Source organism: Colossoma macropomum, unplaced genomic scaffold, assembly GCF_904425465.1.
Source record: "Colossoma macropomum unplaced genomic scaffold, Colossoma_macropomum, whole genome shotgun sequence".
In the NCBI taxonomy this organism is placed as follows: Eukaryota; Metazoa; Chordata; class Actinopteri; order Characiformes; family Serrasalmidae; genus Colossoma; species Colossoma macropomum.
The window spans coordinates 46,936,586-46,960,539 of NW_023494791.1; the positions used below are offsets into that span (position 1 = coordinate 46,936,586).

General features: G+C 40.7%; 1 protein-coding gene across 1 annotated transcript in view; it reads left to right on the forward strand.

Moving 5' to 3' along the window:
• pdss2 (prenyl (decaprenyl) diphosphate synthase, subunit 2) overlaps positions 1–23,753 on the forward strand; it is a 66,256-nt gene extending 42,503 nt beyond the window's left edge. Inside the window, exons 5-9 of the mRNA XM_036575204.1 lie at positions 6,881–6,955; positions 11,780–11,941; positions 13,971–14,099; positions 16,516–16,551; positions 22,828–23,753. Coding sequence (XP_036431097.1) covers positions 6,881–6,955; positions 11,780–11,941; positions 13,971–14,099; positions 16,516–16,551; positions 22,828–22,983 — 558 coding nt within the window. The 3' untranslated portion in view covers positions 22,984–23,753. The remainder of the gene's footprint in view (positions 1–6,880; positions 6,956–11,779; positions 11,942–13,970; positions 14,100–16,515; positions 16,552–22,827) is intronic.
• Positions 23,754–23,954: the final 201 nt, after the last annotated feature.

Here is a 23,954-nt window from a genome sequence, read left to right on the forward strand (position 1 = left end):
TTTGATTATTCTGCAGTTTCACTTTAAGGTCGTTACTTAAGGGCTTCATAAAGCATCCATAATGTATTTAATAGATGAGTGATATTGCTAAATATTAGGTCATGATCCTTAAAGACGTTTTCACAATACACAGTCTATATCTGGATATTTAGACCCAGAGATACAGTGAAGTAGCAGTGCCACATTTAAAAACAGCCGCCAAGAACTCAACTTTTCACATAATGCACTGCACTAAAACCAGTTAAACAGGACTAATTAGTTTGTTTAGTTCTTTAAGTACTGACCTTATGTGAGTGTAGTTGAGATCTGTAAAGTCATTAAGGCAGCATAAAAATCATGAGATCATAACTCCTTCTCCTTCTACACTGACATACTTACGAGTTAAACCCTTTAATGTTATTTACGGTCAATATTATTTTGCCACGCCTGCTGGTGCACAGTGACGTCATCAGAAATCAGAAGATGTTTTAGATGCGGGACTAAAGTCATTAAATTATGATGGAATAAAACAATAATTTAGTCTTTTAAATCATTTGATTTGCTGAATATTAGCAGATACATGAACTAACAAGGCCATAAAATCTGCTTTGATTTCAGGTTTGAGGGCGTTAGTGTTCTTACTTGTTTGTCACAGCCAAATTCTTACTTTCTGTCACAGCTATGGGAGCTGTGGGGAGAGTGGAGAGGGCAGTGAGCACTCCTCTGTAACAGGAGAAAGGGTGTTTTTCCCCTTTATGAGTGCTCCTGAGCTCCCCCTGCTGTTAGAGGTGGACAAGGCATCACTGAAGAAAAAGGGCTGCCGCTTTACAATTAGACTACCCTTATAAACAGTTTATGAATGGTTTAAAAATCATTTAAGAATGGCCGGTAAAAGGGAACTCCATAGATTTTTAAACTTTTTCTGCATGGTTAAACGGTTAAGATGTAAACCGAGCCGTTCAGAGTGGTTTGGTGTGAAATGATCTGTTCTACAGAAACTTACAGAGTCAGAATTGTTCATAGTGGTGGTGATAGGAACCAGACGTCCACCTCTAAAAGCTCCCTCACAGAAAGTTATAACATGGTTATGAATTCACTGCCTGAAACATTGTTTTATGATGTTTTGCTGATAAATTGTTGACCTAAAACACATATTTTAAATGCATTTATGCTGGTACATGAAGGTACATGCAGGTCATAAAGCAAAATGTAGCCAAAGAAATCATATTTATCACACTTTTATGTAAAAACATTATAGGTTCACTGGAGGTTTTGGTAAAATAAAGAAGTCTCTACAGTGATTTCACATCAAACTGCTCTAAATGGCTCAAATCTGAACCACTGAATTATGCAGAAATTTTGAAAAATCTGTGGAATTCATCTTTAATTAGATCATAAACTTTAAAATCATTATTACAAAGTTATAACACAAAAAAGGGCAACAGTGAGCTGTTATATCTGATGAATATCAATACCTGATAAAACAAGCAAGATCTGAGCTTTAACAGTGTGGATGAATGTGAGATCACTATTTGGCAAGCAACAGGTCACTGTTGCCCTTTTTATTTGTGCTTCTTAATGATTTCTAAGGTGTTTAGGACCTAATTAATAACCATTAATAAACTGATCTTAAACCTTCCATGAAGCCTTTATGAGCTCAGTCTTATTGTAAAATGTATTGAAAAAGGTTGGTTGCTTTTACTGACAATGAGTGCCTTTACATGCACTCAATAATCCGATCATAATTGGATTTCTGCAGTTATCTGATTATTCAAACGGTCATGTAAACACCATACTCGGATCTAGAAATCCGATTAAGAAATCTGATAAAGAGGCTGGATTTTAGCTCAGTAATCAGATTTCTCAGTGGATGTGAACTCTTACTCTGATTTCTTTCGTATTTCTCAGTCTGAGCATGTGTGAAAAAAGACTGCAGTACCGGAAATAAGCGAGCTACAAAACACTTTTGGAGCGACGCTGAAACCGACTACATGCTTGATGAAATGAGGGATTTAAATATTCTTCGTCTTCTAGATGATGTATGTTCATATTTTCAGGTAAAGCGGTGCTATATTTAAAACAGCCGCGGTGTGAAGTTTGAGTTTTACATTACTTTTCCCACCGTCGTCTTCTGTGAGTTTATTGGCTGGTTGCAAAGCAGAAATCTGATTACTGTCTGACTCATCTAGACCTGGAGTTTCCCCACTATCTGATTACTCAAGTGCATGTAAACGTGTTGATCGGATTACTGACAAAATCTGTTTTTCAGTTTTTGGATTATTAAGTGCAGGTAAACTCTCTCAATGTTTTGAGCCTGTTAATAAAAGTGTTTCCTTACTTTTTAACTAATTGACAAGACTTTAACGATCGGAATCGGATTTTAAGACCAGGATTGAGATCCTCTCTCCTCGTGGATCAGGCCCTGACCGGTTTGGAACATATCTCCATGTGCTAGTTGGTTATTTCTCCCATAATCCAGCACTGTTTACCCGATATCGTTACAGTTTACATGAGCAGATGTGGTGCGCGGTCCACTTTCAGCAGAAAGGAAACTTCTTGAGCTTTATTCGCTCCGGAGCAGTGGAGCGGCGGAAAACCCCGCAGTGTTTACACATGAGTCACTGCACACGCACAGAGAGACGCCTGTGAGTGAAGATCGCCGCCGCATTTGTTGTGTGAAACTCAACCTGTTGTGCCGTCGGCCGTGATGATAACAGATCCTGCCCAGTGACGGACACTGACAGGACGTCTGGCTGTTTGAGCCCATCTAGTCTTGGCTCTGATCCTTAAAAGCCTGGTGTTATTATTTAGTTTGAGTTTCATTACAGTTGTGTGGAAAAGTTTGGGCACCCCTGGTCAAATTCTATGTTGCTGTTGATTTTATAAGTGTAAATAAGGAACACATCCTCTACAGAGACACACTTCTGCACACTTTAATGCACAATTATTGCTTATTTGCTGAATTTAACCAAAGAAACTTGAAACCTAAGGCTCATTTTATGTTTTATGTATTTTTTTATATTTGTAATATGTTAAAGTTAGCAAACAAAACGTAATTGTGCACTAAAAACGGCAGGAAAATGCCATATTTAGGTGTAGAGGGTGTGTTAAATAAAAAAAAAAACTTGTTTATGGTAGCAAAGGCACATTTTATTGGGGGAACGGGGGTCTAGTGATGCCCCCTGCCCCGTGGGGCAGACGTGGGCTGGAGGTTAGGGAACCAGCCTTGTGACCGGAAGGTCGACGATTCGATCCCCTGAGCCGACAGTACGTCACTGAAGTGCCCTTGAGCAAAACCTAACCCCGACCTGCTCCCCGGGCGCTGTGGATAGGGCTGCCCACCACCCTGGGCAAGTGTGCTCACTGCCCCCTAGTGTGTGTGTTTCACTAGTGTGTATGTGGTGTTTCACTGCACGGATGGGTTAAATGTGGAGGTGAAATTTCCTAAGTGACTAATAAGGGTCACTTAATCTTAATAGTAATCTATAGAACAAGAGAAAAAAGGGCAGCGCAGTGCACGTCACGTTTTTCAGCCTTCAGAAGAAACGCAGTTTCACGATGTTCAGGAATGGAGTCTGAATGAGGGAAGAACATTCTAGAAGAGTGCCAGACGTCTCATGCGCCTAGCTTTCGAGATTCTTGGTCTTGGTTTGGCATTGTTGGGTTGGTGTTACTTTAGGCCGAGCGCAAATGAAGCTTAGCGCCGTTAGCATTTGCGCTTAGCATTAAGGCTTGCGTGAGGCCATTAGCGATGCAAAATCGGTGAAGCTAGCTCTGCGGCTAAGTGCTTTTTTCATCAGCCGAGTGATCTGCGATGTGTATTATGTGGCCTTGAGTGGGGTCCTGGCTTGGTACGCTCCGTGTGTGTGTGTGTGTGTGTGTGTGTGTGTGTGTGAGAGAGTGAGTGAGTGGGATCCTGGCTCGGCACTAGCATAAACGGTAAAGCTAATCCCAGCCAGGTCTTCTCCTCTTTCCTCCCCTCACAGACCTGTCGGCGAAACGCGACACCGGCTGGATTTGGGAATGAGACGAGGACGAGGGAGGGGGGCTTATCTGATACTTTCCAAAAAAAGCCCCCCCCCCTCTCCACCTCACGCACACACATTAGCTGCCCCCCCCTCCCAACACGTACCGACCGTTTTGAGGCGGCACATCTGGTAACACTGTAGGGGCATTGTCCTTTTTGGGCTTTGGTTGAAGGAGTCGAGTTGCCTCAATATTTCCTCAAGGATCCGATTACTCAGAGGGCACAGAGAGAGAGTGAGCGAGAGAGAGAGAGGGAGAGAGAGAGAGAGAGAGAGGAGGATAGTTAGAGAGTGAGAGAAAGTTGGAGAGAAACAGAGCCATGTAACTGAATATGAAATATGAAAAAAGGGGGAAAAAAACGAATGTCTGGACTTAATGAAGCGGCACATGATCCATTCCGCTTTCCCCCGTCGTTCGGAGACGTGCGCCTCAACAGACGAGTCTTTCAGGAGAGGAGGGGAAAAAAAGAGGAGTGATAGAGCGAGTGAGGGAGAAGTGCGGGGCTAGCAGAAGTCAGCAAGAGATGCAGGAAAGATGGAGTGACCCAGAGACTCGGGCTGTCCGCGCGAAAGTGCAGCTGTTGAGTGATTTAGCACGCGAGTGGGTTTGAGCAGTGCCCCCTACAGGAGTGGGTCAGCTAGTACATCTGTACTCACTCTGTGTCCAGTGCTGAGCCTCGAGAGTCCACTTGGGGAAAGCTTCACAGACGTCATTTGGGGGCATTTTTTACTTGCTGTGATTCTATTTCTTGCTTTAGTTGCTGCTTCAATTTTTCAGTTTTTGCAGAGAAAAATGCAAAAACATTCAGAAGTTTGGAATCACCGTGGTCAGAAATATAACCTGTTGATGACACGTGTGCAAGTTGAGTCTAATAATGAAGAAATGAAGAAATGTTTGATGGTGAACAGCAGAGCTGTAGATGGTTCCGTAATAGAATCGCGAATGTACATATAATGAAAATAAAAGGCCTACATTCCACATTATTTATTATATTTCTTTCACAGATGTCCATGTCTCACAGTTGAGTTTTTGTTACTGTGCCTTTAAGACTGATAGATGTTAAAGAGCTCTGCTCTGATTGACATATATATGTGTGTATATATATAAATATGTATCGCTGCTGTCGGACCAAAACCTCGTATCTCCAAAATGGTAACTTTACAGGGAAAGGAAAAAACATACTTTACTTTTAATGTAAGTCAATGGAACCAGAATTTTTTCCAAGTCATTTTGGGTCGTTTCTTTTGGTCAATTCTTCATGAAATGTACACACAATGTAAAGAGCAACAGGCATTTTCAAAATATGTCAAACTGAAAAATGACAAAAATGGAAATATGAGGTTTTCTTCCGACAGCAGCAATGTGTGTGTGTGTGTATATGTATATATGTGTATATATATATATATATATATATATATATATATATATATATATATATTCCAACACATTAAACTATGCAGCTTTCTTTACATGTAGAACCTGAATGGTATGTTTTAAAACTTTTAACAATTTTTTTCATGCTATGTCAAACTTTTTTTGTTATTTCAGAAAAGTGCGGAACATTCAGTTTTCTGTGATACGGCCCTTTAATGTCCAGAATACCTCATATTTGAAAAGCTATAAAGTAGATAATTACAGTTTACTTAACATTTACAGTTTTTTCACTTCTTTTATTCAGTTCTTCTATTTTCTACTTAATTTTTAACTTCTTGTTGTTCCTAAAATACTTAAATACTTAAATTGTGAATAAACCATTAGTTTATATTCTTGTATCTACAGCATTTCAGTCTACACCGGGGGTGTCCAGTCTTATCCGCATAAGGCTGGTGTGGCTGCAGGTTTTCACTCCAAACAAGCTGGAGCTCACCTGATTCCACTTCTTTAATCAGTTGGTCGGTCTTCAAATGACTGATCATGTGACCTCCTGCTTGGTTGGAATGAAAACCTGCAGCCACACCGGCCCTTTGCGGATAAGCTTGGACACCCCTGATCTAAGTCTAAGTTATTTTTAAATAACAGTGAATCATATGACTATTGAAGTTTAATGCTTAACATGTTAAGTTGTTTCAAACTGTCAAATATAATGTGCTCATTCTTCTACTTTCTTCTTTCATTTAATTTTTTTTCCTGTTCCACTTTTTTTTATGTACGATTTATGTTGTTTTATGTACCGAAAACTCGCATAATTCATCTTAAAATGAATTTTTTTAACCTTTTTTTGTCTTTTGTGTTAAACAGGCTGTGTTGTTACTGAGCCTTTAATACTGTTATATGTAAATGAGCTCTGTTCTGAGCTCTCTTCTGATTGGCTGCCCTGTATTGTGCCTCATTTTAAAAAGCACTCAGAACTGAAACACTCCTTATAACTTGAGTGTGAATAGGTGGAGTTAAAGTGCTGTAAGATGAGTGGGTGGTTATATAAATGTGACCTCACAAAATGCTGAATTTAAAATGTGCTGGTTTCTGTATATCGACTGGGAAGTGGAGGCACATTTTGAAGCTTACATACTGCGTCAGATCGTTTCACTTAAAATAAGTGAGCAACATTCAGTTTTCTTTGACGTGGATCTTTGAAAAAACATTTCGGTTCGGCTTTCGGTTCGTCCTGGCTTTGAGCGTGTGCGCGTGTGTCCGTCTGCCAGATGTCAGAAGCCTCATTAACTTCTCAACTCTCTGGACACTGAAGTATTTTGACTATCCATCTGCTTAATAAAGGAGTATTGGTCACTCTATCTCCCCCCACTGATTCATGCAAATCTCAGCTGACCCTAGCTGGCTCTGAACCTGCCCCATGCTAACATTAGCCCAGGCCGTCTGGACCGCGCTGCGCTGACGTCACCCTGAGGCTCTAAACCGCACCTGTGTTGTGTTTTAGGTGGTGGAGCTGATCTCCAGCGCCATTGGAGACCTGGTGCAGGGCGTCTACCACGAAAACTCCAGCTCCATTGAGGTAAGAACATGAGCAGCCTGCTGCAGTTACAGCTCCTCACCAGCAGGAGGGCACTTTTGTCAAAAGGATCATTCAGGAAAAAATAAATAACAGTGTTTCCCCCTTTTACTCCAGATATAGGTGATCAGTTAAGACATGTTTACTTCTTTAGCTTTGCTCTGGAGCAGAGGTCTTAAATTACCTGGGCTGTTAGCCAGGTGGTCTTTTCTAAGAGGGGCCTAGGTGAAAAAATGCAAGGAAAAAAGTGTCCCATATCTGAACTGCGCAACAGATTTATACACCTAAGCATAGTATTTAAGGCTATTTATCTTGGAGAAAAGTGTTTGTGCTTATGAAAATACCATATATCATTAGAACAGCGGTCGCAACCCGAATGTTAAGAAGAGCCATTTTGTCCTTTCACTGAAAATCAAACCACCTTGGAAGCCACAAAATTTTATGTCCATTTTACCATCTTGGCTGTAAATATGTCTCAGTATGTGCTGATGGACCAGTATAGGCTAAAAAAATATAATATAAACAGAAACGCAGACTCACTTTGCTCTGCTTGAAGCTTTAGCTTAGCTATAACTGATTTTCTCGCATCTCTGGCAGGAAACTTTTTCGCAAAAGTAGAACAGTTTCTTGTAAAATGTCTCTCAACGTTTGATTTTTTACGAGACTGAAGTCGCTTTTCAATCACCAACTTCTTGTTTGAATCCCATTCCTCCTAAAATAATGCAGCAATTCAGAATGTAACTGCTGCGTTATTTAAGGTGGAACAGGAGAATTCGAATAAGAAGTGGACGAGTTAATAACTGACTTCAGCTTCACGACTTTTTAGTGTTTCAGTTTCTCGGTGCAGATTAAACGTATCAGGAAACCAGCTGGAGTGATTATAAACACATAAGTCCATTCGTCTCCAAATTATCGATGTTCATCTTAAATCTGTCTCTTTGCCGTTTCGTTAGCTACTAGCTAGGCGAGATTGTTGTCTGCGTTGCTATGGTGACCAGCAGTCTGCGCTGATCTTCAGGGTTAAAGGCTGAATTAGCAGTTCTACATTAACTCCAGAGTTTAAGACCATTTATAGTTAAACTGTGTTGAACGATCAGCAGAGCTTTATTTTACTGTAAAGGAGGATTATTTTATTTATACCTACTAATCTGATTCTGCTGTGGAGCCACAACAGGGCAGTAAAAGAGCCGCGTGTGGCTCCGGAGACGATGTGTTACCGACCCTTGCCTTAAAACAAATGCAAATAAACAGAAATACAGTGAAAAGTACAGAGAGTTTCTACTGTTTAAAGAAGTAGCTGATGTCTTGTGAGCTAGTTTGGTTCCAGATTTCTACTGGACGCCCATCACATGGATTTAATCAGTTACATCAGCAGCACCTGATTCAGTTTTGTGAAGCGCTGAATACAGTTAATAGTGGGTTTCCTCAAAGAGAAGTTCATAAATAGTTAAGTGAATGTTAGCATAGCATAAAATCACTGTGTGTTAATTTCCATTCGTTCTATATCACTGGTGCTCAAAGCAGAGTGAAGGTTGCTCACCTCGTTAGAACACTTGACCCTGCTTTTAAAGATGCGAGGCCGTAACCTTGGTCAGATAGAGGTCAGTGACACCCACACATCTGTAGGTAAACACCCTTCTCACATTACACGTGTGCGTGAATGAGATGCTCCACATCACAGCAGTGGATGGATGCCGTCTCCTTTTTCAGTCCGCAGCCACGAACTGAAGAGCCGAAGTCGGCCAGACAAACAGCCTGGAGTTTTGGTCAATAAATAATGGTTAAAATTTTAAATGATTAAAAAATGTTTCTTGTTATGTATCGTGAGCAGACACGACAGAGACCAGCCTACGGTTTTGGTTCCTCCAGGACGGGACGGGGCAGAGCTTGCCTTTGTACTGTATTGAATAAAATGAGATATTACAGTTAATTACCAAGTTATTGTGTAATAACAATGGTGTAAGAAGCGTATTTGAAAGACTTCCAGATCTAGCTATCTTCTGTTTTCACCTGATTTCCTTAAAAGTAAAAAAGGTAACTTGCTTTTGTTGTAGCTGACCCCTGTTATTAGTTATTAATGATTATTAGTGATAGTGATTAGATATGTAAGCTAATTCATTTACTTTGGTCACTGTCCAACCACAAACCTGCAGCACTCCCTCTGTGTGTTTATGGAAAATTAAATGCTAGCTAACTTTAGCCTGTGTACTGCTCATCAGGATATGATTGTGTTAGTCGTGTTTCCATGGAAACGGACCACTAAGCCCCCTCCCAACGATGGATTGAGGAGTGGGACGTTAGCTGCCGTCCCTACTTTCAAACTCAGATTGATGAAAAATGGCAGTTTGCACTTCATGCAGATGTTTGTTCAGTATAAGTCTGTGTACTATTAGGGCTGGGACAGTAGGAGATTTTGGAAAATTGTCAAATTAGCGATCGCTTTCATTCTTTAAAACCACAGCTGTTTTACAATAACGTACAGTCGTGTGCAAAAGTTTCGGCGCCCCTGATGTTACGCTTAACTTAGCAACTCTAAGGCCCAATCCCATTTCACCCCTTGCCCCTACCACTTAGTCCCTTAGCCCTCTGTTTTGCGCGTTCATGTCTAGGGGCAGGGTGTCCCAATTCTTGTTGAGATTTTTTTTCTTGTTGCTCTTATTTTTGAGAGACACACTCCAAACAGAGTGATATGAGAAAAACGAAAAACTGGCAAGATGGAGCACAAGAGACCAAAGAAACCCACGAATGTGAGAATTTTCTGTGTTGAAAAATTACAGTAACCACTGTATTATCTTAGTTTAATGTCGTTTCAGTGTATTTTGGTCATTTTCTTCATAACAAGCATAAAAAATTGCTCATAGCATACTAATGTCTTGGTAGCTAGCTAGCTAACTTTCCCGTTCCACCTTAAATAGTCCAGCAGTTCTGACGGCTGAAGGACCAGAATGTAACTTCTGCACCATTTAATGTGGAACAGGAAAATTCAAACAAGAAGCTGGTGAATATCTGACTTCAGCTTCACATCACTGAAAAATTAGGGGTGGGTGATAAATAATTGCCCCCCTCTTTGAAGGCATATGATCCCTAAATGTAACTAAAGCCCAGCAGTGAGGAGCTGAACTTTACCCTCCTCTGCTGTCACTGCAGACTGGCAGGGTCGCCTACAGAGCAGCACTAGTAGCCTGATAATGAAGTAATTATTATTTTTTTTATTTGAGGGTCCCATTTTGTAGGGCAAGATTTCAACCACTACCCCTTGGAGTTCAACTAACTGTTCAACCAACAGCCAGCCAACATGGGACCCCCGAATACTGGGGGGTATTTCACACACTGCCTGAAGGCCCTAATAATGAAAGTTAAAGGACAGAGTGAAAAGCTCAATATGAAAAAGGTTATGACGACAAGAAAGACCACTAACTTTACCAACTCTGGAGAAGATGTAGAAGTGGTGGACAGCTTTTACCTACTCAGATCAGTTATTAAAAACAGAGGATTCAACAGTGAAGATATATGACACAGGTTGGCACTCAGAATAACAAGGATGTAGGAGCTTGAAAAAATCTTCAAATGCAACAATTTGTCCAGGCTGTGGTCTTCACTGTGGTTCTTTATGGATGTAAAAACTGGACAGTCAACAAGTGAGACAGGAAAAGTGTTGATACATTTTCTTTGGTTTTGCTGAAGACTTTTGAGAGAATCTTGGACGGCAAAGAAAATAAACAAATGGATCCACAACAAAGTCGAGCCTCACCTCTCACTCGTAGGTAAAAGAGGACGACGACCAGCTACAAGATGGATGGAAACATCAAAGGAGTCTTAAACCAGCCTTTCAGAAGCCTGAAGACCCAAACAGGAGACCGGACATTCAAGAGAACCACTACCCTTAAGGTCGCCAGGAGTCGGCATCGATTTGACGGCCTTAATAATAATAATAATCATCTGCCACGATGTGTTTGTGGCATGTTTGTCAATGTTTTGAAGTAAACTGTTATCGCAGTGTTGCAGTTTTCGGTCATATTGCCCGCCCCTAATGGCCGGCGAGAGAGAGAGGGAAATGGAGAGAGATGCTTTGGGGTCATGTTTCTCTTCACCCCTTTTAGCAGAGAGGATTCCGAGCAGAGGAACGCATCACTTTTCCTTCTCAAAGGCGGCTCCGGTTACACTCTTTCCCCTGGTCCAGTCCCAGCTTGCTGCTTTGTGCATTTATTCCCCCTCTCAGCTGAAGGTAACAGGTATTAATCGTGGAGGAAGTCTAGAACTTTCTGTCCCTCGGTCCCCTGATCCTCTCAGTTTCAGCTTATTTTGGAGAGAACGTCTCAGTTTCCCAAAGTTTGATACTTTTTGGGGGGTGATTTTGTGTTCTCTCTCATTGACTTTGAAACTGAGGTACATCGTGAGCAGTTGGAGGATTTTCACTCAGGTCTGAGGTCGTTTGACCATTCGGAGGTCGCGTCGGTGTAAATTAGCCCTCAGGTTTCAGGTGCTGACCTCGGATCAGGTCGTAAGTGTTGACTGTAACCAGAGCCATGAACGGTTAGTGGCTGTTAGTTAAAGGCCTCATTAACGGCTCAGGATCAAGTAGTGCTCTCGTGAAGCAAAGAAACACTTCCATTATTGAGAACAGTGTTTTTTTTTATTAAAAAGAAAAGAATGGACTTTTTCATGCACTTTTGTGAGTGATTGACCTAATACTACACATTTAGATTATTTTTCCCTGTTTTTATTGTGTTTTGCTGGAAGTGGTGGGTATAAATCATGTCGTGCTGGACATCACACTGCTAATCATTACTCTTTCTCTTTGCAATTCTTTTTCTCCTTTTTTTAAAGGAAGGAAATCTGTCTGTTGCTTTGTGGGAGGACCAGACGTTTCTTTCCCATGGTGCACTGTTGGCGAAGAGTTGCCAGGCAGCGATGGAGCTGGCCAGGCATAACACTGAGGCCCAAACGCTGGCCTACCAATACGGAAAACACCTCGCTCTCGGACACAAGGTAACACATACAGGGTTCAACGTTGGCTTTTTTCCCCAACCTGTCCGATCGGGCAAGTGGACCAAAGGTCCTGATTTTTGCCTTTAAAAAAACTTTTTAAGTATAAATAAACACACACACATTTCCTCAGGCAGCAGATTTGTTCATAATGCTGTGCTTTTCTGTTAAAACTGATATTAGCAGCATCACTGAGTCAGGAGAGAAAAATCAGGTTAAAACATGGTGCCAGTCCGTTGTAATAAAGGCTGAAATAATCATTTAAAAGTCAGAGTTTTCCAGTAGATGGAACTTAACACCACTTACGCGATGCGTGTTAAAATGCTCCTGGCAAAATACACCGGTGTTTTGTGAGAAGGCAGTGGTGAGTGGATAATACCAGTTGGAATTCTTCCTAAGGTATTAATTTAACCAGTTTGCCGCAGTTAAACCAGATAACAAAACATGCCAACAGTACAAAACGCACGGGAGCCCCTCAGCTGATCGGCTGAGTGATGCTTCTTTCAGTAAATCCTCATCTCCCGCTGTGTATCAGTTACAGTCTGAGTTAATGTTAGTCCAGATTGTTATTGAGGAAGCAAACATTAGCGATATATGGAAGGAGCCTCTCATAGCCTTGGTTTAGCCTTTAGCATAGCAGCCTGCTAGCTGGGCTAGTGTGTCCACTGCAGTGAACCTCAGTTGGTCAGCTGTATCAGAAGCTACGTGGTCTCGCGGCCTGATGGCTTCAACCAAGCTGAGGAATCTGCTGAAACCAGCTGCTGCTGACAGCGTGACTGACTGTAATATTTACTAAACTCCAGCAGAGTCTGATTTCATTTGTTAAATATGATTACTAATTATATAAAATTAGCAGGTAAAGAGCTGAAAACTGCAATAAAAACAGCCCATTAATGGTCAATTTTAAACATTTATAAGATCAGACCTCGGAAAATCCTGAGGCTGAATCTCAAACGGCTCACTGCTCCCTGTATAGTCACTATGTGAATTCTGAAATTTTGGCTTTTCCACCCACGCTGTGTGTCCAGTATGAATTGTGCTCACATGGCTGAATCCAGAGTGGTCGTCTGTTAGACTCACTGAGCTCTGTTCAGATGCAGTAGCCGTTACTTTAAGACCTGCGTGCTGCACTTTGTAGGGAGAAGGGAGCCGTTTGATATTCTGCCTAAAACGGCGTCACCTGACCTGAATACTGCGCCCTGATTCGCGGAATGGATTTATCGGGTTCTGCTGGAGAACGGCACTAGTGTTTGACCGCTTCTGCTGTAAAACCTGAGCTTGCAATGCCTGGACAATGGACGATAACGGCTTTTGTGACAAAACATATTTAGGGTCCAGAATGCACTGTGTGTTAAGAATAACTCACCACAGTCATATATATGAACGCTTATATATGAATGTATGTATATCCATTTTTGTTTTTTGATTTTTTTTTTTTATATGAGGACTTAGTACCGGTATTGGTATTGGGAAAAAGTTGTATCAGTGCATCCCTACAACAAATATCGCTATATGCTAGATTAACTCACTGCACAGCTGGGTTACACCGTTTTCCTGTGGAAAGGCTGTGTTTGGATATAAAAGCCAATGAAGACAATTTTAAGTACATGTGTTACTGAGTGGTGTGTCTCAGAAAACATCACAGTGTCATCTTTCCCAACCAGGCGAGTGATTTTCAACTCAGCCGTCCTGATTTAGCTTCTTACTCGCCCCGTCATTGCGGTTGAACCCTGATGTAGTACTTCGCTAATCTAAAGCTGCATGGTGTTGATAAAGTGAACTACTCTCCTGATCTCTGTGCTGTTTCTTTTCCTGTGTATCCATTTTCTCACAAGCCTGGGCCTCTTTGAGCTCCCTGATAAATTCTGTCGAGAACATGAGCGCTAGACTAATAAAAAAACTGTTTTAGGGTGGAAGAATAAAGTCCGGAGTAAAACTAAAGCAGAGGGAAATGCAGGGAGATCTGAGTGAGCTTGATTTTGAAAATTGACAGCTGTGGACTGACTTCTGTGTGTCTTTGTGTGTGTTGTAGCTGAATTCAGACCTGCAGCCGTTTCTGAAGAGCGGTTCTGACCCGACTGTGTTCAGTCTGGACTCGGCTCCTGTAGTGTTTCACCGGCTGATCGTCGGGCCTGAGCGATGGCTCCTCCAGTTACAGCAGGTACAACACCACTTTCCTTAAATCACCTCTTATTAAAACTAGGAATGCATCCATACAGTGTTTTCAGACTGAGTATGAGTAAAGTATGTAAACATACCTAAACAAGCAAATCATTAATCTAGTTGATGTTAAATGATGGGCATTAGCTATGCTACATTAGTTAGCTTGAATCGAGTAGCAGTGTGGTGGAAAAAAGCGGGTTTTGCTAAACATCAGAAAAGCAGTTCTGAAGCTGTGAGTAAAGTATGTTTCATAGTTTTGATCACACTGTATATACACTGTACTGATTGACATGGTGCGTAAAGTGCTGCCCCTACAGACAGCACTGTCTGCAGACGAATATCAATAAAGCTGTTTCGTTCAAAATGACACGCTGCGCACCGAGTACTGAGCAAACACTCTGAGAAACTGAGCTACCGCAGCACTAACTTGTGTCACTTTTTGCACTGAAGCTAAAACCAGGCGGTGATGTACACAGTAGGACAATACGGTCTCTCTACAGTGTGTTTTACAAAGATAGTTTTAAAATATCAGCATATTAACGTTCATACCTCGCAATTCTATTCATTCAAACAGAGTAAAGTTGACATATACAGACTTTGGTAGCAAGTGTCAACTTTTTCACCTCCGTTTTGCTAGCCTACGTGTCTCCACCTGTATTGGGGAACTGATTGTGTGTGTTTAAAATGGGCTAAAATAGCACAGATTATGCCTGGTGGGGTAATGCCAAGGCTGAATGTTTGGCACGTGAGCAGAGACCACTCTCACTGCCAGCTTGGGTTGTTTGTTCATTAGCAGCGTACGCTGGGCTTACGTCACCAGTATCACATGGTATCTGATGTTGGTATTGGTGCATTTTTTACAAATATGAATGCAAGTAATTTAGCACGGTATCGGGCCGATGGCCAGTATCGGTATCGGTAACGATGCATCCCTAATTAAAACTTAATAACAGTCCCAAACATACAGCTGCCCAGATGTACAGACACACTGCTGTTGCACACAATTCCAGACTACTGTGGCATCACACGTAGATTGAAATACAGCACATCTCATACGCAGACAGACTGATCAGATATATAACCTTTTGAATATTAATACAGACAGTTAAAGCAATACCCCAGCTTTTTTCAATTCTCTGCCACATCTGTATCACATGGGTTGAGGCTGTTTCTATAACCTTTTATCCAACTTTACAACACAGTAAAAAAGAGTATTTCCGGTTACTTTCCCAGATGTTTTCTGGTTTCCATGGCAATCAGGTGGAGCCTGTGAAAGCTCCACTCAAACCACTACGGTGGTAACGAAACACCACAAATTCTGCCTTCTCAAAACTAATCCCATTGAATCTGTAATGAATTACACAGATTTACGGCTTAACTTACAAACACTGAAGAATCCACAAATACAGGCTTTGCATAAACATTTGCTGACAAAATTCAGCAGCTTCCTGTTGGTTTCTATTGTAAGTGTTTTTTGCTCTTTTCTCAGTACAAGGAAATGTGCTGAAAGTATCTGTGGTAATCTAACATGCTCTACTGATAGTACAGATGGAGAGTAGATTGAAAAGCATTAGAATTTCTCATTAATGGTACAAGAATCTAAAACAACATGATTTTACAGGAGAATTCCACTGATTTTTCAAAAATTCTGCAAAATTCAGTCATTCAGAGTGGTTTGGTGTGAAATGGTTCAGGTTTCTTTACAGTGGTGGTGATAGGAACCAGGGGTCGCCATGACTACAACACAAATATAGACATTTTATTTACTATCCAAAACCTCCAGTGAACCTACACGAGTCTTCTGAGTTTATATGGAATGTTGATGATGGCCTTGTGTAAAATTGTGTTTTAGTCCAAAACCTTATCAAAAACAGCATAACACAGTGTCTCAGTCATCAGGCAGTGAATTCATTACCACTTCATGTAATGACTGTCTGTGAAAAAGCTTTTAGAGGTGGACGTCTGGTTCCTATCACCACCACTGTGAACAGTTCTGACTCTAGTTTCTCTAGAACAGAGCGTTTCACACCAAACCACTCTGTTTATGTTTTAATGCAAAAAATAAAAATTGGTGAATTTCCATTTTAGGTTTATTAGATTTGTGGCACCTCTTGCAAAATGAGTGCTGGAGCCCATTTTAGAGCAATATTTTTGTTTAATTAATATTAGAGTTTGCATGTTTTGATATAAAGTAATGTCAAAAGAGACAAGTCGACCAAAAAGTTTTTTTTTCTGCCCGAATGCTTTTAATTGTTACACAGTCAATATTTAATGGAATGAAATATTAAATGTAACTTTAATTTGGTCCAGCTTTACCCCAGGGCAAGAACACAAAATCACACTGAGATTGGAGTTTAGTAAAGACACTGGTTCAGTAGCACAGACTGACTCTGATTCTCTGCTCTTCTCTACAGAGCCAGAATACGACAAAACAGACTGATTACTCAAAGGTGAGTGACTTCACATATTTACAGATCTAGTCATCCATAAACATGAGTCATCAATATTATATAATCAGATCCGTTAACCCTTAATTATACAATAGTTAGTTCCAGCCATGCAAGCTGATTGGTTGAGAAGAGCTCTAACCACACTGTTATTTCACCATAACAGTGTATCACTCTGCTGAGACGCTGTTGCTAAGCAACGACTTTGACAGCTGTAGGAGACGCTCAAGCCATTTGAACGTTTTTACTTCTTACTTTGCCACAAACAGAAAATGGACACTTTTAAGATCACATTTGACCGACAGCCGATTTGGTCCGACTCTGAAGATGAGACGACACTAAATTCCCAAACTGTCATCACCACTGAGCAGCTTTTCAGTCGGCAGCTGAGACAGAAGAACAGCTGAACAACCTGGAATCAGCCAGAAATGAACCCAACACCATTCGCCAAACTAAATGGGCTGTAAGATGCTTTACAGACTGGCTGGAACAAAACAACATTAATACTGATCTGGCAAAAACTGACAAAACTGAGCTGAACCTGATATTGCGGCAGTTTTATGGCTCAGTCTGATTTGGTCAGACTCTGAAGATCAGACTACACGTTTGGTGAATGGTGTTGGGTTCATTTCTGGCTGATTCCAGGTTGTTTAGTTGTTCTTCTGTCACAGCTGCCGACTGAAAAGCTGCTCAGTGGTGATGACAGTTTGGGAACTTAGTGTAAGGAGCTGGAGAACGAACTGCCGGCTGTGCAGCGAGTGGGCGGAGCTCGTTACTCTGATGTAGCAACAAGTTGCTCGTTAAGGAACTATAATTTGGTGAAGGAACTGCGAACATTAAAACATATTAAACGCCGCGTTCACGGCCCAGTTTATTAATTTATTACTGTATTTATTTAACTGTTGACGCCTTCGGCTCATGCCTGCGAACAGATCATGGCTGTGATGTTATTTCACGATAACACACTCCCTCTCAGGTTCTAGTGCTTAAATGTCTAGTGTTATCATCATCATTAACTTTATACTCTTTCATGTAATGAGACAATTACAGAGTTACGTAACTAAATTACATGTAAATTTGATTAATGTTCTGTATGGTCAGTTTCAGGTCTTTTGGCTCTGACTTTCTTTGTTTCAGATGGTCACTCAGCAATTTGAGTTCAGGTGTCATGAATGTAGACTACTATCGGATAAAACAGTTTATGGACAAAGGTTTTCTGAATGTGTTAAAATGGTTGGAAAGCAGTTCTAATGATGAGGACAAACTAAATGCTTCTGACTTTGTAAAGTTCTTTGTACAAGAACGCCATATTTCTTTTTTTAAGCCTAAAAAAGTAAAACCATCTCTTGGTTTATGGCTAGATTTTGAATTAGGCTTAGAAAATTATTATTGCACATAGACACCTACGTAATTGGTCCTGTCGGAACAAAACCTCTCCAAAAACAGAAGGAAAAACATTCATGCAAGTTAATGAAACAAGATTCTGTTCTGTGTCGTTTTGCACAGTTTCTGTTGCCCCTTTTGTTATGAAATTTTGACACGTTGTAAAGGGCACCTGGTTTTTAAATCTCTAAAAAGAGACCAAAATTGTGATGAGGTTATGTTCTAACAGCACTGCATATACATATCGGAACAAAATCTTATATCTCCATTTTTCGAGAAAACCTCATATCTCCAATATGTATATTTACTGTAACATCTTTAGTTTTTATGTAGTCATGACCAGACTTAGAGTATTTTTGGTTTATTTCTATTATGGTACCCTTCTATCATGAATATATATAACACACAGCATATATCAATATATTGTCGGAAAAAACCTCGTAAAAATGACAAAAGGAGGAGGAGACAAGCTACTTTCTTCCTGACAGACAGCGATACCAGTACTGTTTTTTATTTTATTAATATTTAGATAATTTTGGGTTTATTACTTTATGGTACTTACATGAAATTTATATGTAAGTATATAATATTTAAGTGTGTGTCTTAAAGTTAAAATAGGTAACACATCCTCCACAGAGAACACACTTTTGCATATTTTAATGAACTATTTCTGATTATTTACTGAATTCAAAATATTGAGATTAAAAAAAAAACAAAACATAAAATGTGTCTAGTGCAAAAGTTTCGTGCAAAAATGTTTCCAATATGTTAGATTCGGCAAATAAACTGTAATTGTGCATTGAACTGTGCAGAACAATTCTATCAGTTTGTTCATCATGAAATGTTCAGACAAGCTGAAGAGCAGGTGTCATTTTCAAATTCCATATATATAAACGTTAATAAAGCGTTTGTCCTGACAGTGTTGATATGTAACAGACAGGAGAGCCCACCTCCTAACACTGTATAAAAATGAGTGTGTGTTGGTGATTAGAGAGTGTCTGCTGTGTGAATCTGATAGCGAGTTCAGAAATTCGGTTTCCAAAGTCAGAGGGAGAAGAAAGAGAATGAGAGAAGGCGAGACAGATGGAGGGATGAGAAGGGGGCGGGAGGGGGGGCAGGAAGAGTGAGAGAGAACGAAGAGAGCTCAGGTCGCCGTGGAAACGAGATATTGGGGATAGAGTGGCAGGTTTATTTGTAGAGGAGACAGAGAGACGGTGTGACAGACAGCGACATCACAGGAGATTCTCCTTCAACAGGACACACACACACACACACACACGACACCTCACACATCCTGCGTAACCTTCCCCTCTCAGCTCCTGCAGACTGGAGTGTGTTGTTTTAAACAGGCACACGTAAATGTAAACACACACTCTGGATGGTTGTACAAGCCCCTAAAAAGTCCAGACAGTGTGAGAGATTCTGATAAAAACAGTTTAATGAAAACAGCACAAAGACGAGGTTTAAGGCTTTACCTTTTAAATCTTACAGCGAGGTCTTAGAATCAGAGGGGCGTAAGTGACATTTCACAAATTTTACAGGAGAGCAAAAACAAGTTTCCGTCATATGTTGGGCATACCAAGTGGGCGTTGGTTGGATTTATTTAAAGCAGGCATTCATAGGATTCATTCAGAGTGGGCATTGGTTGGATTCATTTAGAGCGGGCGTTGGTTGGATTCATTTAGAGCGGGCGTTGGTTGGATTCATTTAGAGCGGGCATTGGTTGGATTCATTTAGAGCGGGCGTTGGTTGGATTCATTTAGAGCGGGCGTTGGTTGGATTCATTTACAGTGGGCATTCATAGGATTCATTCAGAGTGGGAATTGGTTGGATTCATTCAGAGTGGGCATTGGTTGGATTTATTCAGAGTGAGCATTGGTTGGATTCATTCAGAGTGGGCATTCATAGGATTCATTCAGAGTGGGAATTGGTTGGATTCATTCAGAGTGGGCATTGGTTTGATTTATTCAGAGTGGGCATTGGTTGGATTCATTCAGAGTGGGCATTCATAGGATTCGTTCAGAGTGGGCATTGGTTGGATTTATTAAAAGCAGGCATTGGTTGAATTCATTCAGAGTGGGCATTGGTTGGATTTGTTCAGAATAGGCATTCATAGGATTCATTCAGAGTAGGCATTGGTTGGATTCATTTAGAGTGGGCATTGGTTGGATTCATTTAGAGCGGGCATTGGTTGGATTCATTCAGAGTGGGCATTTATAGGATTTGTTCAGAGTGGGCATTTATAGGATTTGTTCAGAGTGAGCATTGGTTGGATTCGTTCAGAGTGGGCATTGGTTGGATTCATTAAAAGTGGGCATTGGTTGGATTCATTTAGAGTGGGCATTGGTTGGATTCATTTAGAGCGGGCATTGGTTGGATTCATTCAGAGTGGGCATTTATAGGATTTGTTCAGAGTGGGCATTGGTTGGATTCATTTAGAGTGGGCATTGGTTGGATTCATTCAGAGTGGGCATTTATAGGATTTATTCAGAGTGGGCATTGGTTGGATTCGTTCAGAGTGGGCATTGGTTGGATTCGTTCAGAGTGGGCATTGGTTGGATTTGTTCAGAGTGGGCATTGGTTGGATTTGTTCAGAGTGGGCATTGGTTGGATTCATTAAAAGTGGGCATTTATAGGATTCGTTCAGAGTGGGCATTGGTTGGATTCGTTCAGAGTGGGCATTGGTTGGATTCGTTCAGAGTGGGCATTGGTTGGATTCATTCAGAGTGGGCATTCATAGAATTCATTCAGAGTGGGCATTCATAGAATTCATTCAGAGTGGGCATTGGTGGGATTTATTAACAGTGGGCATTGGTGGGATTCGTTCAGAGTGGGCATTGGTTGGATTCATTCAGAGTGGGCATTGGTTGGATTCATCTAGAGTAGTTGAATTCATTTAGAGTGGCTCTGAAAACTTTCAGTCCGTACCACGTTTGTGTTTGTAAGTAGAAGAGGAGATATTTTCTTATCATTTGAATGTGATGGAGTGCATACAGTTTAGTTTTGCTTTACATTTTCTAGTCATTTTTTTCGTCATACTGGACGCAGATAAAGACTAGTTAAGGCTTGATCTCGTATCTCCATTATTTACAGTCCTTGAATGTCCATAATGTCCAGGTTAAATGTCATTTTTTTTTGATTGATCAAAGCATATGGCTAAAAGTGAGCTTTTATTGTATGTTATGTGGGGCTGCTGATTTTAAACCCCGCAATGGAGAATCCTAATTTGATTGTATATAATAAAAAATCTAAACGTAATGATTACTGATAGATGTTCATCCAGGGTACAACTATAAAACATTACAGACCAATCAGAACTAGTTGTGTTGTAATTTTCCTTAACATACTAATCTTTATTGTTGGACATTAACAGAATGTTCATTCATTCATTCATTCATTCATTCTTCATTCCAAACCTTGTCTGAATGCTGGATTAAGTAAATGAAAACTAAGATGATTTTGGACGTCAGTATAATGTGATAACCACACTCGTCCCTAATGCTGCGACACTGCAGCCAAAAAATAATTAAAATTGTTAAAACTGACACTTAAAATTGTGTCTGTGAAATGAAAAACAGTGACCGTTCACTGCCCTCTGAATATTTCAGCTTCCTTCTGTCAAACTGCCACTCTTTCTTTTTTCTTTACATCTCCCTCTCTCCCTCTCTCTCTCCCTCTCTCTCTCTCTCTCTCTCCCTTTCCCTCTCTCTCTCTCCCTCTCTCCCTCTCTCCCTCTCTCTCTGTCTCTCTGTCTCTCTCTCTCTCTCTCTCTCTCTCTCTTCTCTCTCTCTCTCTCTCTCTCTCTCTCTCTCTCTCTCTCTCTCTCCCCCCCCTCTCTCTCTCCTGCTGTTTTTAAGTTTAAGCCCACGAGGGCTCTTCAGCAAAACACATCTCAGAATTCATTTAGCAAATCAGCCTCCAGCAAAACATGTTCTAACACAGCAGCGGAATGGGGGCGGGGGGATAGTTGGGGCTGGGGGGGGTGGGTGGTGGGAGGGGGGTTCTGGAATGCTCTCTGAGTTTTCTTAAAACTTGGCCCATGTGTATTAAATTCTGCTAATTTTAAGAGAAAGAGATACAGATAATTGAAGGCTCATTACAGGCTGAGCGAGCAGTGATTTTTAACAATGAGCGTATTTACATGCACTCAATAATCCGATCATAATCTGATTTCTGCAGTTATCCAATTATTCAAATGGTCATGTAAACACCATACTCTGATCTAGAAATCTGATTAAGAAATCTGATAAAGAGGCTGGATTTTAGCTCGGTAATCAGATTTCTCAGTGCATGTAAACTCTTACTCTGATTTCTTTCGGATTTCTCAGACGGTGGATGTCGCGAGATGCAGCAAAACACTTTTGGAGCGGCGCTGAAACCAAACACACAGAGAAATCCGAAAGAAATCTGAGTAAGAGTCTACATGCGCAGAGAAATCTGATTACTGAGCTAAAATCCTGCCTCTTTATCGGATTTCTTAAACAGATTTCTAGACCTTACTCAGATCTGAGAAATCCGAGTGTTCTATTTACCATTTGAATAGTCAAGTAACTGCAAAAATCCAATTATGATCCGATTATTAAGTGCATATAAACACAGTCACTGTTACTGCACACATGACAATCACTTTTCCATCTTACAAAGTTAGTGTTGCTTCCAAACATTTTGTCTAGAGTGAAAAGAGCTTAGACTGATGTATTATTCTCTTTATTGTATTTTTAATTGTATTTGTATTTAATAAACACCTGTGTACCTGTCTGGTCTGTTCAGTATGTTACATGCCATGCATGTTTGCACTCAACATACTCAGTGAATCAGAAAGTGATTCAGATTCTGATGATCCACTGTTTTGTGCTTCATGTGCTGATCGTGTTCGTGGTCTTGTTTCCTGTCCAGCTCCGGCGTCTGATCAAAACGGAGCAAGGTGTGAGTCAAGCGGCTGACCTCTGCAGTTACCACGGCAACAAAGCCCTGGAAGCCATCCGCCTTTTCCCGCCGTCTAAGGCTCGATCAGCTCTGGAGAACATCGCCAGAGCCGTCATGAAATTGTGAAATCTCCAGCACTGGAACCCGAATATGGAACCAGAACTTTCACGTCGGGTTCAGCCGATCACCGCGTTTCAGACTTATCCAGGCTCCGCCCATAAAGGCGTTCTTTCATAGCTACTGTTAAGAGGTTGTACAAGCTTTACAGAACGTGATCAAAAACCTCATTCAACTTAATAAGAAACTGGAGCACACAACACGTTTCTGTCTTCATTAAACAATTAATAATTAATAGTAATGTTAACAAGTATGTGTAGTTTGTTGTATAATGGAGCTAACGTTAGCGTGGTGGCTCCCAACCTGCCTAGTTTCAGTTAGCTACAACACACACACACCAGCTCTTTAGTATAGAATTTTAAACTGGAGACTGAAAAGTTCATCAGACTTTAAATCTGATTATGTTTGATGGGATTTTTGTCAGCGTTCTGTAAACCTTAGTAACTGAGAAAGAACGCGAGAGGGTGAGCATGGATAGATCAGTTCTGAATTTTATACGTTGAACATTTTAAGATGTTTTAGGTGCAGTTTGGACTCATGAGACGGTTCATGTGAGATGAATGTGGAAATGCTAATAAGGATTCACTGTGATTTTTTGCACCATCATTCAGCTGCAGCTGAATCAAATGTGGCATCTGCAGTTAATATTTATGAAGATCATTAAGAAAGAGACACACAAACTCATCAGATAAATTCATCTGCAGATCATTGTGAAGTTTCTATGTGGTTCAAATTCACACTTTCCAACGACTGAAATACACGCTCCCTCTGTTTACAGACGGGTTTTGTTGTATGTGTACTCATTGAGTGCGTGTAGAATATCAGTGTGTGAAAGAGTGTTGTAGTTGTCCGGGGGTGTGTATGAGTGTGTAGTTGGCCTGGGTGATAAAACAATTGAAATGAAGCATTTCTCAGGATCAGTAATCAGCATTTCAGGTGTTTTTGCTGACAGTGATCACTGTGTTCGGTTCCTCAGTCCA